General features: G+C 50.7%; 1 protein-coding gene across 5 annotated transcripts in view; it reads right to left on the bottom strand.

The window, feature by feature from the left end:
• The window catches only part of LEF1 (lymphoid enhancer binding factor 1), a 93065-nt gene extending 74538 nt beyond the window's left edge, over nucleotides 1-18527 (bottom strand). For 4 of the 5 annotated variants that reach the window (XM_080374051.1, XM_080374049.1, XM_080374053.1 and 1 more), the window contains exons 1-3: nucleotides 8621-9000; nucleotides 7658-7721; nucleotides 6039-6172 (exon numbers count right to left, since the gene is read on the bottom strand). In XM_080374051.1, the coding sequence (XP_080230177.1) occupies nucleotides 6039-6172; nucleotides 7658-7721; nucleotides 8621-8830 (408 nt within the window). In that variant the 5' untranslated portion in view covers nucleotides 8831-9000. Of the gene's footprint in view, nucleotides 1-6038; nucleotides 6173-7657; nucleotides 7722-8620; nucleotides 9001-9396 lie in introns of those variants that run through there. The other variant, XM_080374050.1, reaches the window with a different exon arrangement.
• Nucleotides 18528-21981: the final 3454 nt, after the last annotated feature.

Here is a 21981-nt window from a genome sequence, read left to right as displayed (position 1 = left end):
CTTTCTTGCTGAGAGGACAGATTCCTTTGAAGTTGGAAACCCAAACTAAATAAACATATCCACAAGATCCAAGTCTCAAAATAGAAGCCATTGGGTTGCTAGATTAAGTTATTCTGAAAGCAGTTTTCTTAAGTAAATCTAATGCTTATGAAGGGCCAGAGTGACAGAGACACTAATCCCTAACTGCCCGGGCAGGAGCAGCATGCCAAGCAGCTGTGCTGCCTTTCCCCCAGTGTCCTGCAAGAAGGGACCAAACCCAACGGCCAGATGAGAATGGTCTTCACGCCAAACACACCTTACAGCCAAAACCAGTTTAGGAATAAATGCCTGCAAGCTAGGACAGGGTCAGTCTGGGGAAAATGGGAGTCATTTACGCACAACTGGAGCATCACAGCACATGGCTCCCCTGCAGAAGTGGGGAGGGCACATGCTGGGGACAACCTGCCTCCGCCAGTTTGAGGACCCACAGACCGCCTGGCTCGCAGCAGCATTTCCCTTGGACCAGCTGCATGCTGGACTGGTGTCCGTCTGTGTGAGAGCAACACAGGAGACCACAGCGGGCCATGCGACGCGCAGACCTCGGGCTGCAAAGTGTTCAGTGTCCACATTAAAGCAGACTCCTGCACATCTGCCGCCTTCTGAGAGACACAGTGTTTTACTACTAGCAAAAAAAGCACATGCCTCTAACAGGACTTCAGAAATATCACAGCAGCAGTAAAATGCTTTTGTGTGGGTTATTTCCTTCCCATATCAGGAGGAGTTTTCCCTAACTATAAACAGAAGTTAAGTACTCGGGAGGAGCCAGGCCTGCGGTACCCAGGCTTTTCGATGCCTGCAGCCATACAGTGTTGCAAGTATCTGGATAAAGTCTTTTCCTCTTTTGATGCCTGAACCTGTGGAGCTTCAGGCTTTCTTCTAGAGCCATATCCTCCCTGGCACTTGCAGCCCGTAACAAGCCATTCTTATTAATGTTTTTTCTGGGCTGGGATTAAGTTGGAGAAGAGGTGGCACAGCACCAAAACAACAGGAGTGACATTTTGCTTTTAAACCACCTTAAAACGTAAGCGTCAGCTCCACTATTTACAGTTTATATTGAATGAGCTCCTAGATATATAGAAAAAAAGGAGCTTTAGAACATAAGCATACACACATACTGAAATAAAAAAGCTCCGACTCTGATGATTTATAATGGGTGGGAGTTTTGATTATGCCTCCGTTGACACACGCAATTGCTGCCTCTGGACTGAGACATCAGGAGACCATTTTCATTCCCCCTTGCCCATTTGCAATTAGATAATTTGCTAATTGCGTCACCCTGACAAGAAGGCACCAAAAGTAGAAAGACTGTTTTCTTCACCAGAATGTGCCCACCATGCTAATGATGGATATACATACATAAGACTGCCTGGATGGTGCCATCTTATCACGGGCAATGAGATCAAGATTGAGACAAAAGCCAACCCAGAGGCACCACAGTAACTTCCTCTGCCCCCATTTCCACACAGAGAATTCATTTCACTACGAGGGAGAAAGAAAGCACCACCAAAACTCGGCCCGCAACCATTCATGGCTTGGATTTGTGTTTCACAGAGACCTGGCTCGTATCTTCGATCAGCTGTGATGCTTGAGTCAGAGCAGCTGACAGACATGTTTACAGCAGAGAGGTCCCTCTATTACTGCTGAGCAGATTCCTCTTCTCCCTCGGCGCTGATACTTGGTGCGACACACGGAGCCCCTCAGCAAATAGTGCTAAAACTCCTCCCCATGCAACCCCAAATAAATCCCAGCAAGTTCTGCTTCCATAGAGTCAAGAAGCTTTGTATTCCTCTACACCTGATTTCAAAGTTAAGGAGCTAATCAGCATCAGTCAACTTCGTTGAGAAGACACGTGCAGGGTGAAGCAGCAGAGCCTCAGCGCTGGGTGAGCAGCTCTGGCTTGTCGAGCCCCCCGCTGCCCATGCAACCTGCTTCCTCAGGCACGGGTCTGGGGCTGCAGGGGAAAGGAAGAGACGTGCGACAGGATCACAGCTGCCTCTGGCCCTTGCAGCATCCTGCTCCAGTGCCAGCTGGGGAATCAGTGCAAAGCTTTCTGATGGGTGATACGGGAGTAGGAGCTGAGCCCCAACATCTGTGCTACGAAGCCCATTTCATACTGGGCCAGGGAGCTTTCAGCTGACCACGGCTCCCAGCAAGTGCCTACGATTGCACAGTCAGCAGAAGCAAACTCTCAGGATTATGAAAAAACAGGTTCGTGTCCCACAGCTCCTGTACATTCCCCTTGGGGTCCCAGAAATTCCCTACAAGCAAGTGCACTAGCTAGCTTTCAGAGGGACAGCAAGATGCAGCGAGGGAAACAAAACCCTCTTACTGAGGCTCTGTAGCCACTCGTTCTTGCTATTTCTACCCTTGCCATTCCTCCCGTCAATATTATCTGCACAATTTCTCCTGGGACATTAGCTTTTCAATGCAGGAACTATCTTCACACCCCTTGCCATGCAGAAGCATACAAGGAATATCCAAAACAGGCAGGGTAGGGGGGTCCTACGTATAAACGTTGTTCCTTGCACTCAAACTCTCTCAGTAGAATTCCTCATCATTTTCAAATTGATACGCTGTGTTTTCCAAGTCACTGTAAGGTGACTGTAAGGATAGATTGTATCCGCCAACTATTTAACACCTCCAGCTGCTACAAAGAGACAGTTTAGCCACAAAGAAATAAAACCAGACCTCAAGAAGATATAAGGACAAAAGGAAGGTTGCAGAAATCCTCTATCTTCCCACAGTAAGTTTAATTCATAGGAAAAGAGGGAGGAACAACGATAAAATTATTTTCTGGATTAATTTAAGACACTGATAAATGATTCTTCTTCAGTTACTTCCTTTGTCCCCACGTTCCCATCATACAGAAAGAAAGGTTTGCTCCCCCAAAACTAGTCTCATTAACAAAAAAGAAAAAAACCACACGTTAGAAAACAAACAGCTGTCTCCATCTCCCATCTTCAGTACTCCCACAATGCTGAGAAACCACCAAAAGATAACTCGAGCACACAGGATGCACATTCACCAGGTGTTACTGCGAGTTTAGTACCATCATGTGCCACTTCTCCTGCAGCCAACCAAACCAACTTCTTTGCTTTTTCACTTACCCAGCTATCTGATAAGAATACATACTGTGGCTTGAGGCTCATACCTGAACTTGTAGTTAACACTCTCCTGCTCCTAAAATTACAACTTTTAAAAGGCAAATCAGTTGCCAGTAAAATAAAAAAAAAAATTAAAAAGATAAAAATTTTTAAGAAGAGGAGAATGGGGAAGATGAGACCACTCCAACAATAGATTTTGGAAGATTTTAAATCCTCCTCAAACACCCTTTCCCCTCCAAAAGCCGCACTGACATTACACTTCAGTTTCCTTTTTTTAAGGCTTATTAGACATGTTGTGTATGACTACAGATTTATGCTTTTCATTTTACAAAGTAAGCATGCAAAGAATTTGCCTTTTGTGAAAAAACAGTAAGACATTTTTTTCCCCATATATGCTGGTGAAAGTAACTTTTTTCCCATTCCAAGAAAGCTTTGCTCTCTCTGCCCTGGCACAGTGAGCTGAGGCCACCTCCATCATAGATGGTCCCTCTCCGGGGCCCGGCCGCATTTCCCCAGGGGTGCATCCCCTGGGCGGTTTGCAGGCAGCTGGGTCCTTCCAAGGCAGAAAAAAGATTCAGCGCCCCAGGGCAGCTTTTTAATCCTGCCAAACACCTCCAGGCAACAGATGCATCAACAAGAAGCAGCTTTGTCATGCAAATGGAAGGGCGCAGGTACACACTGCAGGGCTGCTCCATGAACAAATGGCGGGGGACTGACACCCCAGGGGAGACCTCCACCTCCAGTGCTTGCTGATCTCAGCTGCTCCTTGCCCTCAGCCCCGGCAAGTCCCCCTGAAAAGGGGAGCCAGAGCAAACCTGCAGGGCGGCGGTTGGGACCCTGCAAAGGTGAAGAGCCAGCAGCGCGCCGCTCTGGAGCTGTGGTTAGCCATGAAGCGAGCGAGCGTGTCATCTCCTGGATGCAGCGTTTTGATCTCACGCGCATTAAAACCCAGCTGTCAGCTAGGAGACTAACAAAGATTATAGTTCAATTAAACAAAAAAATTATTTAATAACTCAAGCGTGTAGCCTTGTGGTTAAACTGAAAGAACTCCAGGCTTATGTCAACATTGCAGCCCTGCAACAGCACAATTTTACCGAAATAGCGGTGCTGCTGTAACATGCAAGAGTAACACTGAACTAAATTAGCCCCTCAGATGTTCAGCAGGCAGCTTTACAATTAGAAAGCAGATGTGCTCCCCCGCTCCTCCCCTCCAATGGACCCTCGCAGAACGGTTCCTCAAGTACCTGAGCAGACAACCTCCACAAGAAGCCAATATTCTGGGGACATCGATGCCCGATCAGTAAAGAGCGGCAGCCCCACGGCACACATACACAGAGAAAATCCTCAGTGAATAATTAAACCGGATTTTGTTGTTCAAAGCCTTGCACCAGCACTAGGGACTTTCTAAGGAAGGCAATGTGGGAAAGAAAGCATGAAAAAAAATGTCTGAAGTTTCCCAGCACTCAAAGGGGCAGGTTTGAGTCCCGGGTGCCCTCTCAAGAAGCTGCATCCTTTCCCCCATGATACATCTGAACCGAAGTTTTCTGCAGAGCAGTATTTACAACAACAAATATCAGCAGACCATGGTCATCATGCTTCACCCTAAATGGCTGTAGGCCTCTGAACTGTAATTTATACACAAAAAGCCCCAGAGCTATAGAAAACAATATATCGCATGAGTTTTTGCATCTTTCCAACGCAAACGGTGACATATAGAAAGGGCAGATGTGTGTTTCCCAGTGCCAAACCGCCCTGCCATTCTGAATCCGAACATCCACTAATTTAACATGCTTTGCTACTGTCAAATTACCAATACAGATTAGGCCCCCTCTTTCCTGTTTTTGAAGTCAAAAGCCACAACCCCAAAGAAAAATCAAGAACATCGGAAAGCAAAATAATGCTACTTGTTTGACAGAGACCACCAAGTAAAAATCTAAGAGCCAGTAAGACAGAAAACTGCTTTATCACAGGGAAATACCAGCGTCCAACTTCTTGTATCACACCACACACAACCGCAGTGGCATTTTTTCAGCAGGATGCGTACAACCAAATTTGCTTCTCGCTCCACTCCGGTTCTACTACTCTCATTTCCACAGCTCATTTTAACATTCCCTCCCCATCGCTCTGTACATATACCAAGAGATTTACAAAAATAAAATGGGCATTGACTATCCAAAATTAAAAATACATTAAAATCCATCAAACGTGCATCTACACCAATGGAAACAGAGGGACCAACCTGGATGAATCAGTGCCTGCCGCAACATAAAGGAAAGCTCTAACTACTGCATCACAGCTGATATTAATTCCTAAACAACCATTTCACAATTTGTGGCTGGAGATAGAGAGTATGTTTCAAAGCAATACTGCCAGAAACATAAAGCCTTCACGCAGAGCAACTGATGGCAGAAATAAATTTCCATCAGCAAAGAGCAATGCCGTATTTGAAGGCAAAAAAAAAATTAAAAAATCCGATCTTTTCATCTCACTGACATGCAATTTTATCAGTTCAGCTTCCAGCCCTCCATTTTCCTCAACAAACGAAGAGTTAAAGCCAGAAAATTCACATCTGTCCCAGTCACTACAAAGACGGCATTTACATCATTCCGCCATACATTATCCTACAGTTGCAAACCAGGGCTGCTTCCCCAAAGCCCCCATCCCTGTTCAAAGGACGTCAGACCCCGCAGATGTTAATCTCAGCTTTTCCACCAGAATCGCAACCAACACCTCCAAGACCTCTCAAACTCCACTGGACAGAGGCTCTGAACAGCAGAAGCGCAACCTTCACCATGACTGAAGCTACCCCAAAAAACCCCAGCGTGAGCACACACTGCAGACCGAACAGGAGGAAACCCAGCTCGCAAAACCCAGTCTTAGGAAGAGATAACTCACTGTTCTGGGGATGGGTGGCGACAGAGATCCATTAGGCATGTACGGGTCGTTATTCATATTTGGCATCATGATATACCCAGAATAACCAGAGTATGATGGTCCCTTGCTGTATAAGCCACTGTCTGGATGCTTTCCTATGGAAGAGGAAACAATGATTACATTATCCCCCACATACGCATTTCTTGTAAGTTTGAGCACTTAAACAGGTACTGTGCATTCATAAAAATGTTCTGCATGCAAACGTTTCCTTACTCATGGAAATTACCCCTGAAAGTGGTCCACAGCAATTTGTAGCAACATTTTTTTAAGAGTCAATTCTTAAAGGAGCAAGTACTCTTAGTGAAGAGTTTATGCTTAAAATATGGAATAGCCTCAGAGTAACCAATTTATTTTGCTAGTCCCTGTTCAAATCAAGGCAGAAACATCAGCAGTGACATCACATTTCTCAAGTAGCAGTTTCCCCCCATTTTACACATCCCTCTAGGATTTGCGGATTCAGTAGCATTGCCAGTATGGGTTTCCAATGTCATTGTTAGGAAAGGGAGGAACAGGGCAGTGATAACTAGATATAATAATTTCCCTCTCTCACTGAGCCACTGTGTGCGGTCAACAATTCGTTCTGGCCACGCTCACCGGGAACACAATTAGAGGGCAGAGGCTGGCTTGGAAGGAAACCGTCATGATCTGGGGGGCACCTGACTGTTGCACACATATGGCACTACAGTCAAGAGGGATGCCAAGTGAGGGAGACTATTTTGCAGGAAAATAAAGAATCTGGGTCCCAGTCCTACAAAGGGGGGCTGTCTCCCACCTATATAACCGTTGACAATGGTACTACTCAAAAGTGAGGTTTTACGAGGATGCAAGGCTGAAAAGACAACTATATAGAGCTGACCTCCACCTCCTCAGTGCCAAAATGGTATGAGCGTGGACATTACTGCTTTTTAGGCTGTTTACTGACCAGTTTGGAGAAAGATCGCCACAGAGTCCCAGAAAGCATTGGGATTGAACTGTGTCTGTCTTTATATGATATTTATGATCTGGTTGGTTTGTGATGATAAGCATTTCATTTTAAACATAATCTCCCATCCTTCACAGCACACATTCTTTGTACATGTGCCCAGCTTCCTAAGAGATACTCGATGAACTGTTTTTCGTCTGTCCTCCTCAATCAAAATTAACCAGCTGGTACATCAAAAAAAGCAAGAGGTCTGTTAAAGCTTCGATTTTGGAAGAGGAGATTTAAGCAACAGACTTTGGCTATGGCAAAAAAAGCACAGAGTTTCTGAACACACACAACTGGGCTGCACTGCATGAGTGAGGGCATAGATGTGTTTAAACTGATAGCCTAAAAATAGTTATTTCTTCAGCGAAGATCCATTTGGCCTACTTATCAGTTTCTAAACAACTGAAATACCATTTGGTCACTCAAGATAAACATGTTGCACATTCACCTCCTTTTAAAATGCACTTTGAAAGCATCCTGGCATCCCCCTTCCCCCAAAGGTACTAGATTTATGTTTCCCCAAAGAAACCGAGCTCCCGTTTGAGGATTGCTTGGAGGTTCACAGGGGGACTAAGAGGGCCAATATCAGAAGAGAGGACCATGCACTTCTCACCTTCCTCGGAGTGCTCTCTGCCTTTATCATGGTAGGAATCCTGCGCTTGGGTCTGCCTCGAAACCTGACCACAGGGAATCCACCATCAGAAAAGAAGAAGAAAAAGGATAGTCATTGTATGGATGCTCATGTATCGATCATGGCACAACAGCCTCTTGTAGAATGGAAAAAGTTAGAGCAAGATGTAAGCATCTTTCTTTTCCCTCTTAAGTCACTTGGAAGGCAACTGTACCAGAAACGACATGACTAACTATGGGGCTTTGCGAAGCGCTTCTAGCAGAAGCGCCCTACATTTAATGGAACGGGCTTATTTCTGGAAAATATTTGGAGCTTCTGCAGTCAAAACACTCTTGGTAAAAAGATAGCAAAAATAATGATGAAAAACAGGTTGCCCTCGTTACCAGATGTTTAGGAAAAAAAGAAAAAAAAAACAAAACAAAACAAAAAAAAGGCAAAGAGGAAGGGAAAAAAAAAAAAGAGGCAGGTTCCCCGCTCGCCCTAAAGTTGTTTTAGCGTCGGGAATTTCTTCCGAAACAGTTTTATGCAAATCCCTTAAAGAGTTTACGGCTAATGCTCCGACCCCGCTGATTTCACCGAGGAAATTTTATGGCTGCTTGAGGTCTAATACCACCGCACCGTCGGGGGACTCGCGGGAACTTTCTCGTCCCGGGCCGAAGCGCAGAGGGGGCCGCCCCCCCCCGCCCCCCCTCCCGGACCATCCCCGGGCGCGGAGGGGCGCGGAGCCCGCGCGGCTCTGCCCGCCGCCCCTCTGGAAACGGGACTTGGGGTAGGATGATTTTTTTTTCAGGCAAAATTCGGAAAATTGGGGTTTCCCCGGTGCACCGCCGAGGCTCCCTCCCCCCCCCCCCTTCCCGTCGGCGGCATCCCGGAGCCCGCCGGCATCCCACGCCCCCGCGGCCGCTCCGCTCCGCGCTGCCCCGCGGAGCCCCCGCGGCCGCGCACCTCGTGCCCGTTGGCGCCGGGGGCGATCTCGGACTCGTTGACGAGGGAGGACTTGATGTCGGCCAGGTCGCCCTCCTCCTCGGGGTGGCTGATCTCGGCGAAGATTTTCTCCTTCTGGGGGTCCCCCTCGTCCTTGAAGGGGATCATCTCGTCGGTGGCGCAGAGCTCCGGGTCCCCCCCACCGCCCCCGGCCCCCGGCAGCTGCGGCATCCTCACGGCAACGCGGCGTCTGCTGCGGCCGCCGGCCCGCCGCGGGAAGGGGAGCGGGAGCGGGAGGAGCAGCGGGGGGAGGAGGAGGAGGAGGAGGAGGAGGAGGAGGAGGAGGGAGGAGGAGGAGAGAGGAGGAAAAGGAGGAGAGAAGAAGGAAAAATCCCGTGAAGTCCTCGGGGTTGCTCTCGACAGCTAGAGACCCCCGCCCCCTCGGGGCCGAGGTACCCCAGCTCCCGCACGGCCACGGCCCCGCGGGGAGCCTCCCCCCCGCCGCGCCGCACGGCCGGAGTAAGTCGAGATACACCCGCTTGTGTCCCGCCCGCCCCCAGGCACCGCGCCGGGGCCCGCCCTCCCGGAGCCCCGGCCCCCGCCCCCTCTCCTCCGGGGCCCGGGCTCACCCCGGGGTGAGGGGACGTGGAGGGGAGCGGAGCCCGCCCGAGTTTCGCCTCCGAGTGAAGTTGCCGCCACCCGGGAGGGCCCGAGTTAAAACGGCTGGCGGGGGGGGGCGGGCAGGGGGAGGGGGCGCCCGGGGGACGGGGACGGCGCTGCCCGCGGCGCGCACCCACCGGGCCTTTGTCCGCCGTTTCGCCCGCGGCTCCGTGCACGGCTGGGCTCGGCTCGGCGGCACCGCGGGGGGCGGGGGGGCGAGGAAGAAACAGCCCCAGGAGGGAGGGCTGGCGGGAGGGATGGAGCGGGCAGGCGCCCCCCCGCTTCCCTCCGCGCCCGCGGGCAAGGAAAAAAGTTGCCGCCGCGGCGCCTCCGCGCCCCCGGCCGCCTCCGCGCTCAGCGCCCGGCGCGGGGCCGCCTGCCGCAGCCGGCGGGCGCGGCGCCCCACGGGGGGCGGCGGTGGGGCGCGGGGCGGCGGCGGCGCAACTTCAGCACCGCGCCCGCCCTCCCTCTCTCCCTCCCTCCGCCGTCGGGGCGGGGGCGGCGGAGATGAAAGGAGCCGCCGCCGTGACTGACACAGCGCCCGGGGCGGGGGGGCCAGGCGGCGGGGGCGGGGAGGGGGCCGGGACCGGCGGCTCGGGGGCGAGCGGCTGCGGGGCTGCCCCCGGGCAAACTTTGCTCAGGCTGCGCCGAGCAGTCTGTGTGTGCGTGTGTGTGTGCGTGCGCACGTGTGCGTGTGCGTGTGCCGCACCGGGGGGGCTGCGCCGGGGCACTGCCGCGCTTCTCTCTCCCCAGCCAGCAGCCTGCCGAGCCGGGCACGGGCACTCGCCGCATCCCCCCAGGCAGGCAGACCTGCTTTTTTAAGGCTGCTTTGTTGAGACTCCTCGGTTTTGTTTTTTGGTTGTTTTTTTTGGGGGGGTGGGGGGTGCTGCAGCCACATGGCGCTGCTCGGGTGGGGGGAGCGAGGGAGTGTGCGAGGATTTGCCCGGGCGCTGCCCGCGCCTACTTCCAACGAAGGGCAGAATTAACACATCCCATTAAATCCAGCAAGTGCCCGGCAGAAACGTGTAGTAGCCCCCGGGCAACAGGGAGAAAACCAGCCGGGGTGAGCTCGCCCCGCGTTCAGACCGGTGAACGCAGCCCGCGCAGTCACTGGGGTTCAGCCCTGCGCCCCGTCCCGCTCCCGCAGCCGCCCGCTGCCCCGTTAGCTCCCGGCTGACACGGCATCACCCCAGCGCAGGGCACAAGTAAATTTTAAAAATAATAGTAATAATAATAAAAAATCATCCAAACAAAAGCAGGCGCACTGCGTTTGAGAAACGTCAGGATCCACAACTTCTTTTCTTTTGCGAACTCGATGGGCGCACATTTTGCAGGAAACAACTTCCCCCGATTTTGGCATCGGAAAAGTGCGCTTCGTGCTTTGCACATGCCCCGCGAGGCTGCTAACCGCTGAGGCGTCGGGAGCCGGAGGAACGGGTAGATGTGGATGCTCGATCCGTTTCCAGCAGATGTTGGGGCCGGCGCGGCGGCGCGGCTGGCTGGGATCCGGGCGGGCTGAGCCCGGCCGCCCGCCCCGCCGCTGCCCGCCAACGGGCAATTAAAATTATCGAGCTGAGAACAGAGACCGCGAAACCCCGAGAAAGGGGGCAGGTAGTGGGAAACGGGGGGTGGACTTGTCAAGCCGAACAAGTGCGTAAAATAAAGAATCGAGAAAGAAAGAAATTAGAAATGTAAAACCCTGGGAAGGGGCTTAATTGTGCAACGCTCCCCGGATGCAGGGACGCCCCCCCCTCTCCCGAAGGCGGCCGGAGAGAGGCGGCTGGGAAGCGGTTGTTTGGAAAACGGCAACTCGGGGACGGTTTGTGCGCGGAGATGCCGCCGCATCCCTCCCGACCCTCCTCCCTTTCCCGGCGCTCGGCGGGCACCGGGCACCCGCGCCGGGGGAAGGTGCCCCGGCCCGGGCCCTTTTGGGAAAAAAGCACCCCCGCGGCAAGCGCCCGAGCACTGCAGCCCGCTCCCCCGACGGGGCGGCCCGGCCCGGGAGCAGGCGGGGGTCCCCGCCGGAGGAGCCGGCGGCACGGCCACCCGCCTCTTTCATTACCGAGTCCCTTTGGCAAAGCATCCTCCCCCCGCCCCTCCGCCGTCCCGGGGTCTTCCCCTTCATGTGGGCTGGAGTTTTTCCCGGATCAGTTTTTGGTGGAAGGATTTTGAAGGCAGAAAAGGGCCGGCCGGGCGGCGGGGGGGGAGGGGGGGGGAGGTGGAGACCGTAATGATTTATGGCAAGAGGATAAATTCAGGAAACCTCAACCCCAACGCCAGATTTGACTGGAGACAACACAAAGCTGCCGCTTTACTCGCAGTTCGTGGGGCGGGGGAGGGGGCACAGCCGGGAGGAGGGTGGCAAGGCCCGGGGCAGGGGGAGCGCCCCGCGGTGCCCCCGCCCGCCCCCGGCAGGACCCCGCCGCCCCCCTCCGCGCCGCCGGGAGCGCGCCCGCCGCCGTGCCCGCTGCCTGCCCGCACCGGCTCCGCACCGGCCGCCCGCTGCTTGGGACTTCACCAGGGGTTATTTTTCCGTTTTAGGTGCGGGTGGGTTTCGTTTCATTTTACCGCAGTTTGGTATTTTCGCGTGTTTGGTTTGCTTGGGGGGATGGTTGGGCTTTTTTGTCATTTTGGACGTTTTTGCGTTTTAGCTTTTTTAGGTCGTTTCAGCGGGTTTTGGCGTTTTAGGAGGTTTTCTTCTTTCTTTCTTTTCTCCTTCTTTCTTTTTTCTTTTTTCTTTTCTTGCATTTCAGCGTTGAGGGCTCCGCACTTCGAGCACTCTCCGATGACCACCCCGGCTCGCCCGTCCCCAGGATGGGGGGTGGGGGGCAAACAGAGAGCGGAACTCGGGGCGGGCCGAGCACCAGCGGCGAGGGCAGCGGGATTTCGGGGCGGGGGGCTGACCGGGGAGCGGAGGAAACCGGGGTGCTATGGAACCCCCCGCCCCTCCCCATGGCAAGAAGCGAAGGGGGGACACCCTGGCGTGCGAAGCGCCGTCCGCCGCCGGCGCCCCTATATAGGGGAGGGCGGGAGCGGGGCGGGGCGGCGGCGCCTTTGATGTCCCGCCGGCGGCCCCTTTCATCCCCCCCTCGGTCCCCCCCCGGGCCCTTTGTGTGACTAAATTTGGCAGGAGCATGGAGGCGCGCCAGGGCGCCCACGTGTGCGCCGAGCTCCCAGCTGAGCGGGCAAGGGTTTTCTTCCGGGTAAGGAGACAGAGGGGGAGATCAAAGAGTTTGGGGAGCCGAAATGTGCAGTGGAAATAAAATAATAATAATTTAAAAAAATAATACAAAAAGGAAAGGAGAAAAAAAAAAAGCCTCCGGCCTGGACGCATGCCAGCCCGGAGGCATGGGGGAGAGGGGGGAGCGCTGCGCACATGGTGGGGAGGGACCGGCGGGAAGGAGCTGGTTTTCTCCCGGAGGGAAAAAAAAAATAAAATAAAATATATGCTTGCAAAGGGGGTTGTAGTTACGTTCAGAGAAGAAAAAAAAAAACAAACCAAACAACCAAAAACATAAATCCAACAAACCGAAACACCAACCCTTTTGTTTAAAACCACCGGGCTGTGGAGCCAGGCAGGCTCCGCCTGGAAGTGCTGCCCGACGGCGCGTCCCTGCGCCCGGCCGGGCCGGGGCTGAGCGGCCCCATGGGCAAAACTTTATATTGACCGACAAACGAGTGAACAGCGGCAAAGAGCCCCCCTCCCCCGCCCGAGAAGCCAGTGCCAGTCTGGAGGGAATCTTTCCAGGCAAGCCCTCAGTGGGTTTTCCTCCCCCAGGTGGGAAATGTGGAGGGTGGCCCCCCGAAGGGTGGGTGTGCTGTGGGGCAGGCGCTCTTTGCAGCAGCCCACGCTGTGCCCTGTGGCTCCCCAGCGGGACAGGCATGCACCTCGCTGCTGAGGTGCTGCACGACTTTTTTATGAGCTGTGAGGTGCATGGGTGGCAGGGCTGGGGTGCAGAAGGGGAGCCCCCGGGGGCCCCACCACTGCTCTGCACACTCTGCTCGCCCTGGGCCCACAGGGACGGCCACCCACCTCTGGGCTCCCGCTGCTCCCCCAGGACTGCAAAGCACAAAAAAGGATGTTGGATTTCAAAATCTCTCAAAACAAGCTTTTACAGTGCCTTTTCAAGGCAATGTGACTGAATTATGCATGTTCCCTGGGTCTGCGTTTGCCACCCTATTTAGATAACATCCGTGATTTATGTGCAAGTTGAATATATAGGCTGAATTCCCAAATTCCTTCTGAAGCAAATAAATCCTCCTCCGTCAGGACATGAGGTGAGCAGGGATGCGACGATTAGCCCTGGGCTCCAGCGTTATCGCTGCGGTCTCCCACATGCGCTGCTGCTGTGCTGTACCACCAGCGAGCCAGCCCCTGGCTGCCTCAGGTTGCATGAGTGTATTTAGGAATATGGACCCGTTCTTTCCTTCTAAAACAAGGATAGTACTTCTAAGACTTTTTCACCCTGTGAGAACAAATGCAACGTTCTGTGTAAAACGCTTGTGGCTCCTCAGATGAATGCCATAGGAAAAGTGGTCAATAACATATCTGGATGTTTTGGGGGCAAAAAACAAAGCACCCTCGCTCTTGTGTTGTACCAGGCAGATGGTCCCTTTGGCAGTGCTTTTATTAACACAGGGTCCAGATAGCTGGTAGCTTTGGATCTGGGTCCAGGTTTGGGTTGCAGATGCTGTGACCATGACCCATATCCAGCTGCTCATCAGTGTGGGTTGCCTGCTGTGGTCTCCAGACCTTGCTGGGGCTGTGGGTCCTGGTTGATGAACCAGCAATGCCAGTCCCCAGTAGCCTCGGGGGGACTTAGGGTGGGGTGGGATTTCTCACCACATGCATCGTCATTTCCCTTATGGTGGCTAAAAAGGCTTCTTTCTAATGGTCCGTGGTTGAGCGAAGTCAAGAGGATGCTGCCGAGTGAAGGAAACAGCTCCGTATTTGCTGCAAATTTGTGCTCTGAATGGAGGAAAAAAACAAAAAGGGAATAATATGTGCTGGCTCTGAAAACTCAGTTATTATGAATCTTTATGAGATGTGGGCTCATTTTTTAAAATTACAACAAAGGACATCCTGGCTACGTTTCTAGCAGCTATATCAAAGAGTAACTGCACTTCTCATTTAAAGCTACTTTGAAAGAGATCACATGTAATAGGTATTAGGATATTAAGAGTGTATATGTGCTTTTTGCTTTTTAATTTACACATCCAGCTTTCCAGTTCTGGGATGCCATTAATGTTCTTAGCCCAGAATTACTCTATTTAAAGAGCTAGGTTTTCTTAGCCCTTGCAACAACATGGGCTTTATGAGATTTGAGTGGGAAAATCTCACCAGCACGTTTTTACTGTAAGACCTTTTGTTTAGAGGAAGGCATTGGCGGCTCAGATCTCACAAATATGTTCTCTTACTCTGAGAGTAAAATAGTAAGCAGTTCAGGGACTGCTTTCTTCTCCATTCTTTAAGCGCAAGATAAAATGCAGGGGAAGTGGCACAGTTTATTCAAATAAATGGTGACACGAAGTAGCTTGCAAACTAACCCTTACATCGAGCAGTGCCGTTGCAGGATTATTTCTGATGATTCATCAGATCAGATAATCCACAGCATGTGGATAAAAGGGGAGGAGGAACCCAGAGTCAAAACCAAACCCAGAAAGCCATGCATGGAAGAATGCAAAATGTGAGGTTAATGTTGTATTAAAGGTAAGACCTCAAAAGAGCACAGCAATGTGCTGCCCCCCAGCAGGGATTTTTAGGCTGAGATTTCTGAAAGGACTGAAGAGATGTTCAAAGGGAGTAGAGTACCACATCCCTGAGGGGCCCTTTGAAAATCCAAACTTTAGTAGTTTTGTTGGACACTACATTTATGAGAGATTCTGGCTCAAGGAGTGTGTTTTAATTGCAGAGTAGCAGTTTTGCCCGCTTACGTCAACATTTCCTGCTTTCTTAGAAGGGCAAGTTCTGCTCCTGAGTAAATAAATGTTATATGTGTCCCAGAAAACATGAGATTTTCTCCATCCCTGAAAGCCAGGATGCCGCACCCAGGGGTAGTGTCCGTGGGCAGGTTTTCAAAGGCCTCTCTGACTGAGTCCCGCTTCTTCTTCAGCTTTGCACTCAGAGGTGCCGGTGCATGTCTGTCACAGTGCGACTCCTTGGATGCACCAGGGAAGGCACCGAGGGGCTTTTGCCGGGGGTTTTGTGCATATGTTGTTGGAAGCCTTGTGCTGAAAATGTTTATTTCTACTGGTACTTGCTTGTACAGTGAAAAATTACTATCCGTAGCCCCAGAAGTATGTAAGGTGCTTTGTGGAGAAGTCATCCTTCTACAAAAGCCCTTGGCATGGCTATAGCTAGGCCTGGTTTTGAAATCTGCATTAAACCAATTGATACATTCTGCCAAATATATACTGAACATGCCGAGCTGACTGTGCACCAGCATTTCCTCCTAGCTTTTGAAACAGTGGCCGTTCCCTTTATGTGCTCACAACGAAAACAAATAATCTTGTAATCCCTTGCTTGTTTTTAAGTGACATTAGTTCTCTGTGCCCTGACAAATATTGCCGGCAGAAGCCTGGTAGCTCCAGACAAGGTTCTTTCAAAGAGGTGGGAGGGGAGGGAGGCTCCGTGGGCAACTTTCCAGTGGCAGCTGTGCACTAACGGCATGGGAGTGTGGGAGGCTTCTCCTGGGTTAGTAAGACAGTTCAGCAATGCAGTGAATGTTTGCTCCTAGGGCATGACTTCTATTTACTTTTTTTTTAATTCTCTGACCTCTGTGTGACCAAGTCCATCGCCCATACACAGCTGGATGGGGAGGGGGAATGGCAGCTGGGCTGTACCAGGCAAGTCGCTGCACTTGGAGAAATACGGGGCACTCCCCCTGGGCAAGTGTTTGGAGCGAGTAACGAGGTGGCAAATTTTCCTTCTTGCTGAGGAAGTTATTTGGAGGTGGGTCTTATTTTAAAGTACCATCTCTCGCTTCCCAGGGAAGTAACTGCTGCTAATTTGCCTGACAGAGGTATTGAACAGTAGCAGCTGAATGCCAGTCAAAGGCAGGGGTGTTTGCTAGGGAAGTGTCAGAAGAAGACAATTAGGAGTTTGCAGGAGTGTGGGATATTGGTCAGAGCCTCGTCATCCCAGCATCACAGCTTCACGCTTTTGGGTCTGATAACGATTCAAAAATAGGTGTCTTCATGGTGACTGCAAGGCAGAGAGGCACGGCTTATGGGGAGAGCAATTAGGGTTTGCCTTTTGATGAAGAGCGAGATCAGACCAAGTTGCAGCTGGCCGCTTCACCTTTAGCTCGGCTGTCCTCTGCGTGGGTCTCATGGGTTACTGCGTCCATGTCCTGTGAAAACGGGCAGTTTCGGCTTGCAATTCACAATTTCAGGAAGGCTGTCTAAGGCTGAGGGAAGTAAAGGGATATGAGCGAAAGTCCTGCAGGTGTGGCTGGGCTGTCGAAGGAGAGCAAACACCATACATGAGGAGGTTTGGGTGAAATTCTGCAGACCTTGACTCATAATTGTGCTGGAGCAGGGACCTACAGATGAGATCCTGAGCTAAAAAAGAGGGGGATGTCATTACGGACAGTGTGGTGTAGAGGAGAAAACAGTAAGTGAATGGTTGCCCTTATCATCACAAAATTCCCTGTGGGGTGCTGGCCTGAGTCTTTCAGACCGCTTGTGGTTCCTGCTGAGTTCAGTTAGAGCTGTGGGTGCTCAGCCCCCCTGAGAATAAGCCACTGCCTAAGGAGTCGTTTCTGCCCCACTGGAGAAGGGTAACAAGGGAGAGAGACCTGTTGAGATTGGCCGGGTTGGGAAGGGTTGAAGCCAGACAGGGTTCAGATTGTGGCTGTTGTTGCCCATCTGCTGGGTCAGGCTGTTATGCCATGACTGATCAGCCATCTTCTGGCTTGCACATCTCCGCAGAAAGCCATGCTTGCTCTCCTGTTTCTGCCTTACCTCCTCTCCTGCTTTGTGCTGGTCAGAAGGAAGGAGTAGCTGCAAAACTTACACATCTGGGTGAACTTCCAGCAGCAGATCTGACCCTCCTTGCCCATAGCAAAGCTTTTCAACAAAACAAGAGAGTCCAGCTAATAATATTCTTCTCGGCTAAAAGACTTTAATAACTTTTACTAATTTCAGTACCTTTTTACACAATGCATAATTAAATTATGAAGCTCCTTGCTGTAAGATGTTATGGAGACCAAAATGTTGAACGGATTCAGAAAAGGATTAGGCAAATTCATTTTAACTATGAAACATGACAGGTCAGATACAACCTCCAGCTTTAAAAGTCCCTGAACCTCCAGCTGCAGACAGTCCTTCTGGGCACAGGGAAGGTAACACAGCAGAGGCGTGTGGAGCGGAAAACCAAAACCTGCAGAAACTGACCCAAGTGTGTGCTGTGATGGAAAAGTCATATGTCTGCAATCTGATCTAACGTAAAATGAGATTTAATATATCAATCAAGAGGGTCACTTTTTTTTTTTTTCCTTGAGAATTTGAATTTGCAGCATGCCGTCAGTCACTGGCCTCAAGCTATAACCAAGATTAATACCAGCTGATGTGTGCATGCCACTACTATGTTGATAATGAAATAAAACTTTCCCTGGTTTATTTGTCTGTCCCTTGAGGAATTCAGACTTTCAGACCTCTCTCACAGCCAAGACTACTTTTTATAACATTTATTTATGTTTGCTGGCCATACAGCATCTAAATAGTGTTTCATAAAAAAAAAAAATCTTTATATAAGAAAGTACAGAAGTGTTGCATGGTATTTTTATTTCTTTAGAGGGTATCATTAGCATGCAGGCAGGTTGTGGCTCAACATTATATGTTAACGAAAGACCATCGATGAAACATTCACCATAACCAAAATAATACTAGATAACTAGAAAAATTAGCTTTTAATGGGGTTTAATTTAATCTGTGATATATTATTTTGACTTTTGGTAAACCTTTCTGTTTTCCCTTGAATGAAAGCAAACACTTTGTTATGCTGAGTTCTCTTTTCTTCTTATGCACCCTGCATTTAGCCCTGATACGGGCATAGGATTCACCAGATTATTTTGCATTAGAAGAGTGCTATCTTTAGCGAGAGCAATTAAAGCAAAGGGGCTGCAGGCCAAAGCGCTGGAGCTCTATAAGGATAGCAGAAGCTGTAGATTAAGCTGTATATTAATTACTTGGTTCCCTACTTGGAGCTATGAACAAGCTATGAACAGTGAATTCTTTAATTTTACGTTGCATTTTTAAGGTAGTTTGTGGTTCGGTTCCCTACTTGGAGCTATGAACAAGCTATGAACAGTGAATTCTTTAATTTTACGTTGCATTTTTAAGGTAGTTTGTGGTTCACTAAAACCCAACACATCGGGAGGTTTTATATGTAGATAGTAAAATGGTGGTGCTTTAGGAACTGGTGTGGATGCTTTGAAGGACAGCTGAGGCAGACTCCAGAGGCAGATCCAGAGGCAGGGTGCAGAGTACTTTGGGGGGCGTTCAGGTCTGTTTGCTTTATGCAAGCTCTTGTGCAGGGTTGCAATGAGCTGCTTTTACTTCATCCATTCGCTAGCCTGTGCTGGTGGATTTCGTGTTGTGAGTCTGAAGGAAGGTCTGACTCAGGCAGGAAGGTCTCACCACCTGCTTCCCCCAACAGTTCATGGAGGTGCCCACACAGCCTCTTGTTGCACATGGGAAGCTCTCTGAATTAGCAGGTCTTTGCTCCAAAGACAGGAGCTTCTGCTTTGGAGGAAGCTCCAATGTGACCTCATTTGAATTATCCTCAGCTGGGGAAATCCATTATCCTTCAGCTCCTTCTCACCTCTCAGAAGCTCCCTGTCCCCTCAGTCACGCTTTTGTCTCCCTTGCTATTGCTGCACATCCTCCCTATGAACTCTCCCCACAGCTGGGGAAGCCTGCAACATCCCCTGGGAGCTGCTACTAATTTTAACCCAGGCACCAAGGCAGCTGCCTTGTGCCCATTGCCTAAGCAGGGGAGGGAGTCCTATTAGTGTTACTTTATTCAGTTGATCTGGATATTATGAAGTATATGTGCTTTCAAAAGTCCTGACTCTGACCTGGGAAAAACAGGTGGCAGCTTGTAAGCCTTTTCAAAGGGGATTCTCCTCATCTGCTGTGTAGTTTAGGTCCCTTCATTAAATATAACTCGGTGTGGAGCAATGCCTGTAACTATCGGGCTTGGGCCAGTGCCTGCGTGTTGGTTCAGTGGGGGTCTGCGTACATGCAAAAGCCTCCACCAGGCACCCTCAGCCCAGGCTAAGGGCCTCTGCCTGATGTCGTCTGTCACGCGAGCATGGGATCCAGCGTGCCTTACTCCTGTCAAAGGCACAAATAACCATTTATTATATGGTAGAGGAGGAAATGGCAGCAGCAACAATTTTCACACTGATTCTGAGATCCATCCCTATGATAACGGAGAGAATAATATAATATGACATAATTTAATAAGCACGAAATAGTTAACATTTAACTTCTCTGCCTCTTTTGTTCTGCCAGGAGCCTAAATGTCAGCCATGCTTGGGTGATATGGAGAAAGCATGGCTTGAGATTGATCCAAGCGCTCAGCTTCCTTTGGGATCGCTGTGTGGCTGGAGGATCCTGGAAAGAGACGTGGGCTACTATCAGGTCCGGGAAGGCAATGCCCGTGCCCCGACAGGATCGCTGGAAGCAGTTTCCAGGGAAGATGGATGATGATAGAGACCACACGGCGCAGTGGGGTGCTTGGCAGAGGTGCAGGAGGGGAGCCGTGGTAGGCAGGCAGTGTGGGAGCAGAGCTGGGCAGGGGATGGCGAGGAGGCAGCCCCTTGCCTGCAGCTGGGAAATGCTCAGGCGCAACTGGCGGCAGTGGTGTTGAAGAAGGTGGGTAAAGACTGGGGGGAAGATCCTTGAAAATGGCTCCCTGGCCATGCCAGGGATGGAAGAGCTTGCCAGGTGTTCAGATCTGAAAGCAAGGCTTGTTGGAGGCTTACAGCAGCCCTGGGGCTGACTGCAAGATGTGGCATCGCCTTCACAGTTGCCCTCTGGGGAGTCCTTCCCTCCGTGCTGGATGTGTTGAGGGCGTCGGCCCTTTCACCTGTGAAGTTACGTGCAACAGATGGTTGGTGTGAAAATTGCCCCAAGGTAACTTACTGTCCCTCGGTCTTAGTTTTATGAGACTCAGACATGAGGCCAACAAAGGAAAAGAAAACAGCATTGGCTAAGACCTAGAAGTGTTTAATATTAATTGTTCCTTGGTGAAGGGGAGGAAACGCGATCTCCTCACGGAGGGCTGCCAGGGCCGCCGCAGTGCTGCTGGGCTTAGGGTCCTGTCAGAGGTGTTTGAAGGAGGCTGGTTGCACATTCCTAATCTCTCGGCCTCCAGCACAAGGGACATTGAAAGAGTTTTCAGGCACGTACTTTCAGCAGTCTTGGCAGCAGTTGCTTAAAATTAATCCTTGCTTGTGGTTTCAGAGACTTGCCCCTTGGAGCAGGCCCATGGTATCCTCTGTGTTTGTTCCATGAGGAACACAACAGGACTCCAGTCCCAATTAGAGTCAGAATACACACCTGTATGTGCGTATACGTGTATGTATACGTATAGCATATATGTCCAGGCTGAGCAGCTTGGTGTAAACATCGCTGTGGCCAAGCAAGTGGCCAAGCAGGGCCCGGGCCTGCCCTCCTTTCGCCGGGCTGGCGCAGCTCCCTGCTTGGGTGCAGGGGAAACCTTGCTCTCCCCCTTTCTTTGGTCAGGTGAAACATGCTTGTCACGCCTTTTTCTTAGCAATTGTAACCCTGCAGGTCTGTGATAGACACAAATACTAAATATATGTGTTATTTCAATTCGTAAGTCCTGCTTATGCCCTTTGATTAGCTCATGTAGAGGGTGATGGCAGCCCAGCGGGGCCTTTCAGAGCAGCAGCGCTCACTTTGGCTGTACAGCACAGCATAACTTGCTGTACAACTTCAGCTGTGAGGATTGACAGTGTTTTTATTTCAAGTAGATGGCCAAGCTGGGAAGCTGTGAGAGATTTTCCTACTGGAAGGTTTCGGCCCTTTCCCTGGCAAAGTGAGAGGCTGCTGAGCCAGGGCATTTTCTTCGTAGTTACCTCCTTGCCCTGTCTGAGTTCAGTGCATGTAGCTGTGGGGAAATTCATGTGCGTCTAAGCTGGGCTAGTTTGTTGGCTATACTTTTCTTTTCCAATGGAAGGTTTTCTTCTGTACAAGTTACTGTACATGAAAACAAGCTGTTGTGCTGGCCTACACCATCAACCATACTTACTTAACCTAGGAGGGTTTCTCTGAACAGCCCACCATCTGTTCAGTAGTGGTGAGTAGGTCTGACTATTCAGACACACTAGTGTAGTGGGAATTCTTTATTGGCAGGAATTTTGCAGTAGTACTGATTTATTTCATTTACATAAAAAGTATAAGGACAACTCTCTAAGTCTGTAGGACTTTAAATGCTTAAATCAAATGAAACTATTAGAAGAACACAAAACTGCTCACTCAACTCTGTAAGTCCAGCTCCTGTCTCAGAAACCCACCTTGCTGACTGCAGCCTCGATATACATTATTTGCAGTGTATGAAGTGCCTTTGCTGACGCTGTCCTGGGAAAGGCAGGGAGACCTCTCCATAAAGCTGAAAGAACCTCACAGCAAATGCTGTACCCTGGACCCCATCTTCCTTCAAACTTCACAGCATCTGGCACAACTGC

This window comes from Falco punctatus, assembly GCF_963210335.1.
Source record: "Falco punctatus genome assembly, chromosome: 1".
In the NCBI taxonomy this organism is placed as follows: Eukaryota; Metazoa; Chordata; class Aves; order Falconiformes; family Falconidae; genus Falco; species Falco punctatus.
The sequence above is the reverse complement of the archived record's forward strand: the minus strand, read 5'-3'. Positions and strand labels throughout refer to the sequence as shown.